Source organism: Buceros rhinoceros, unplaced genomic scaffold (genome assembly GCF_000710305.1).
Source record: "Buceros rhinoceros silvestris isolate BGI_N320 unplaced genomic scaffold, ASM71030v1 scaffold518, whole genome shotgun sequence".
Classification (NCBI taxonomy): domain Eukaryota; kingdom Metazoa; phylum Chordata; class Aves; order Bucerotiformes; family Bucerotidae; genus Buceros; species Buceros rhinoceros.
In genome coordinates this window covers 15,902-20,375 of record NW_010428375.1, presented here as the reverse complement: position 1 = coordinate 20,375, position 4,474 = coordinate 15,902, and the positions used below count along the sequence as shown (strand labels likewise).

The following is a 4,474-nucleotide window of genomic DNA, read 5'->3' as shown; positions in this document are numbered from 1 at the left end:
TGAGAAAACCCCCCCCGTCCCCCCCCCCCCAAAAAAAAAGAGATTTTGGAAGAAATGACATGATTTACAGCATAAAACGCTCCTCGGCACGACTGGGGGTAACTAAATCTGACAACGATCACTATGGAAGTGCTGAAATACTACACAGATACCACACAGGGAAAAAACCAACAGGCTTTGAACCTATTCCCAGATATTTAGTGGAACACGAAGACATTGGGGTCCTTTTTGAAACAAGAAAGTTATTTGTCTCCAGCTGAGTGTTGTTCCTTGGCTCTTCCGCTCCATACTAAACACCAGCATTTCAACAGCGGAAACGCCCTTGAAGTCAGCATCACAGTGAGCTGGAGGGGCTGTAACCGCAGCGGCTACCTTTGGTAACCCCACACCAGGCCTCTTTGGGACAGAGGGCACCAGGCTGGCAGGGCAAAACTAAATTTATCAACTTCCAACTTGGATGGGGAAGGCTAAACCCGAGATTCGATACGCAGTTTTGAAGCAAAGGCAGACCTTAAGGGGAAAATCTCAAGAGCGCTGGAAATTCCATGCCTACACATGCACAGGCGAGCACTTCAGGAACCTGTTTGTGAGGCCGATCTGAAGAAAACAGGAGGTTTCCCCACTGTTTTCAAAGCATAACGTAATAGATTTTCTCATGTCCTTGGAAAAAATGTGCTTATTTCAGGAAAGCAGAACCTCTCAAATGGGTTTTGATTGTTTCTGCTTCTGGGTGGTTGAACTGGAATAAATCAATCAGACCAGCTCTTTACACACCCCCCACAGACTGCCCAAACTAGAGATGGTGGCAAAAAAGGGTCATGTCACTCTTGCTCCTCTCCTCTCCTCCAAACTCCTCCTCCTCGACGGCTCCCAGAGCCCTGCGTGGTGGCTCTCTGGGAGGTGTCCACCTGCTTGCACTAGAATGAGGTCAGTGCGCTCAGCACTTCTCCCGCACGGCGCATCGATGGGGCTATTGTGGGCCGGTTTTGTTTGACACCCACCATTTTCCACGGTATGCAGCTCAGGGAAACCAGAGAAAATGTTCAGACTGCCCGCGATTGGCCAAACAGAACTCTGCCTTTTCGGGAGCTTTGATTTCCTCACTAGAGCTGCAAACCAGGACCTGCTGCGCTTCCCCGTGCGATGCTCCTCATTTTGTTAGGCATGGACATCCATCTCTAAGTAGGACAAGGTAGAGCACCGAAAACATTACAATGCATCGTGCTGGCCCCCTGAACTACCTAAGAGCTTGTTACGACAGCAGGAGCACACAAAACCTGGGTCTAGTACTGCAGCTCCCCACGTCAGCACCTGTGGCTGCAGCAGCCAGGCAGCAGATGTAAAAGCAAGGTGTGGCTTTTACACCTTGTAAAGATGTGCAATTATTGGGAAACTTTACAGCGGGTCAGCAAAAAGCCAGCTGACCTGAGCCTCCTCCCAGCTGGTGGGAACACAAATCAGGAGAAGCACAACCAAAATGGCTCATTTGTGGGGGCACGTGGACTCGGCTGAATACCAGCGAGTCAAATGCTGACAGAGAAGTGTAAGGGGGAGAGCAGAAAAATCTGGCTCAAAAAAGGATTGAAGGAAAGAGCTTCTCTACCATCATACCTCTCCTGTGAAGAAAGGCTGAGAGAGCTGGGGGGGTTCAGCCTGGAGCAGAGGAGGCTGCGGGGAGACCTGAGTGCAGCCTGTCAGTGCTGCAAGGGGCTCGGAGAAAGCTGGGGAGGGGCTTTGAGCAGGGGCTGTGGGGACAGGACAAGGGCTGATGGTTCCACTGACAGAGGGAGAGTCAGAGCAGAGAGAAGTGAGAAGTGTTTGACCCTGGGGGTGGTGAGCCCCTGGCCCAGGCTGCCCCCAGAGGTGGCAGCAGCCCCATCGCTGGCCCCATGGCAGGTCAGGTTGGCCCTTGGGGCTCTGAGCCCCCTGCTCTGGGGGCAGATGTCCCTGCTCCCTGCAGGGGGTTGGGCTGGGTGACCTTGGAAGGTCCTTTCCAACCCAAACCATTCAATGGTTCTATCATTCCCACATCTTCCAGAAATTACCCGGCAAAGATCTCGAGATGAGAGTCTGTAGGACAGGTGTCCCCAAACCTGCAAGAGGTGGAGAGCTGTCCTCTGGGGTTTAGGAAGGCCAACTTGTATTCAAACACATCACTCCAGCTCTAAGCAGAAGGGCCTCAGTGCTGGACATAGCATGGCCTATTCCACAGCCCTTGTAGGAATGAATTGTATGAAGCTGCTTTTGTTCGGACAGAGAACACCCGAGGTGTCCCCCTGCAGTGTAAAAACACACCCATAACAACCGACCCCCTAGGGATCAACGTAATCCTTTAGGCAAGGGAAAACAACCATCATGGTCGGGCAGGGCAGGAAGGACGTGCTCATCACGGGGAAGGCGGATGAGATCCAATACCTAAGCTGAGACCAGTGGGGAAAGGAGCTCACTGTTCAAAACACCAGGAACCAGAGAGGCCTAAAGCTCGTTCCTCCCCACTCCCCGTCCCACCACATCTCCTGGCTGCAGCGCGCGGGGTTTGGGTCTGCCGGCAGGAGACCTCAGGTTCTCACTCAGAACTCAAACTGTGTTTTCTCCGAGACTGACCTCTGGTTTTTTTGCTCTTTGGGAATGGGTGGTACGGGTGGGTGGGATTGTCCCACGGTGTGTGCAGGGTATTTCCTCCTACTCACGCTACGCTACCGGCTACCAAATCCGTCATTCATTTATATCTGATCGGTAAGATTAAAGATCAAAAGTTTCAACGACTGGCACATGGAATTAAACTACGGTGTTTTCGCCCCACTAAACAGGCTTCTCAGAAGCAGAAGCTACTCTGGCAAGTTTCCTTCGGATTGAAACGGAAATTCTGGTTGAGGGAAGGTCAGAAAAGCCAACTGAGAGCCTTTGCAAATAAACCACCAACAGACGAAATAGCTCATAAATTAAAATTTCACCTTGTACTTCGCACTTGTCGAATAGCTCGTTCTCCATCGGACCGTGTAGAAACGAACCTCCGTAGTCTTTTGGTTCTTTGGGACAGAGTTGTCTGCCCAGATGACCCTCACTGCATCATGCGTAAGTGCAACAGCCTGGACACCTACTGGTGGGAGCATGGGGGTGGAGATATCTGGGACTGAGGTAGGGAAATCATCAAGCAAAGGATAAAAATCAACTTCTAATGGATCAATGGGGTCTGGGTCCATACATCACCAAATGAGCATTCCAAAACAAATGAACAGGTAAGTTAAACAGAAAAACAAACCAAAACAAAGCAAAACACAAACAGCCACCATGGGGCACACACCACAATGGGTTAAATGCATGGCATTAATGAGGAGGAGGGACATGAGGAGAACAGAAAGAAAGGCATTAATGCAAAATGAGAACGCACCGGCAACGTTCCAGTCACATCGCTGCAACAAAGCAACCAGCAAAAAGCGCCACTTTTCGTGACTTGTGCGTTACTTCCGGCGAGGCTGCGGTTTCTCCAGCCAAGACGAAGTCAACGCACAGTGTCTCTCCTTAACGTAATTTATGTATTCTTCAAAAACTTGCACCACTGAGACGATCCATTACTGGGAACACCTACGAGGTGGGGAGTGGGCCTGTCATCTTCCAACCCCATTTCTAGGCAAGACACACCCATGTGTGGAGGAGTTATCTACGCTTTTCTCACTCTGGAAGCCTCCTTCGGGCTCTTTCCTTGTTTTAGAACCTTGAAAAGAACATATTCTGCATCTGCTGAAATGTTTTGTTAGGCAAACCAGAACATAACCGTTTCCCTGCTGCAGGGACGATCTTGCAGTTGATGGTTCAATACTGCCAACATGCAAATCGTGCCCATCCAGGTGTGGAGACGTGGATTATCTTCAAGTGGGCTCCACCTTTGAGGATCAAGTCCCTCTCCCACGTGTCTGTGATCGGGTGGACTTTGTGGCTGAGCACCATACGCGTGCCATGGTGGCGAGAGAGGAACCGGATGCTGGTCAGCAGCAGATGACTGCTGATATGGGGGGAAAAAACCCACCAGCTACCCACGAACAGAATTCCTCTCCTGAGCAGCGCTCAGTTTGGCCCAGATGACATTCACGCACTCGGCTTCTCTGAGGTTCTGACTCTGCCCTTTGGGGCTGCACGGTGATGGCAGGAACCGGGGACCGTTTCTCCTCCATTTAAACCATGGAATCATAGAACACCAGGCTGAAGGGACCCCAAGCATCATCTGGGCCAAACCTTCCTGGGAAAAACCCGGTCTAGCTAAGATGGCCCAGCACCTCTGTCCTTGTTGAAGCACCCAGTCAGCTTCTGGCCTTTTAAAATGATACTTACTCTTTATCGAACAGTTGCGAATTTTCTAGGTACAACTTCAACACGCAGCAGGTGAAGTGCAGCAAAAGCACATCAAAAAGTTGCTTGGGATTTCCACATCTCCGCCCCCCCCCCCCCCAAAAAACCACTCAGTAATCTATTGAGA

The 4,474-nt window shown here is 50.8% G+C and overlaps 1 protein-coding gene across 1 annotated transcript in view; it reads right to left on the bottom strand.

Annotated features, from left to right (window-relative positions):
- The window catches only part of DCC (DCC netrin 1 receptor), a gene marked incomplete at its 5' end in the record, with an annotated part of 71,917 nt that overhangs the window by 52,812 nt on the left and 14,631 nt on the right, over nucleotides 1–4,474 (bottom strand). Inside the window, one exon of the mRNA XM_010142224.1 lies at nucleotides 2,955–3,133. Within this exon, the coding sequence (XP_010140526.1) occupies nucleotides 2,955–3,133 (179 nt within the window). The remainder of the gene's footprint in view (nucleotides 1–2,954; nucleotides 3,134–4,474) is intronic.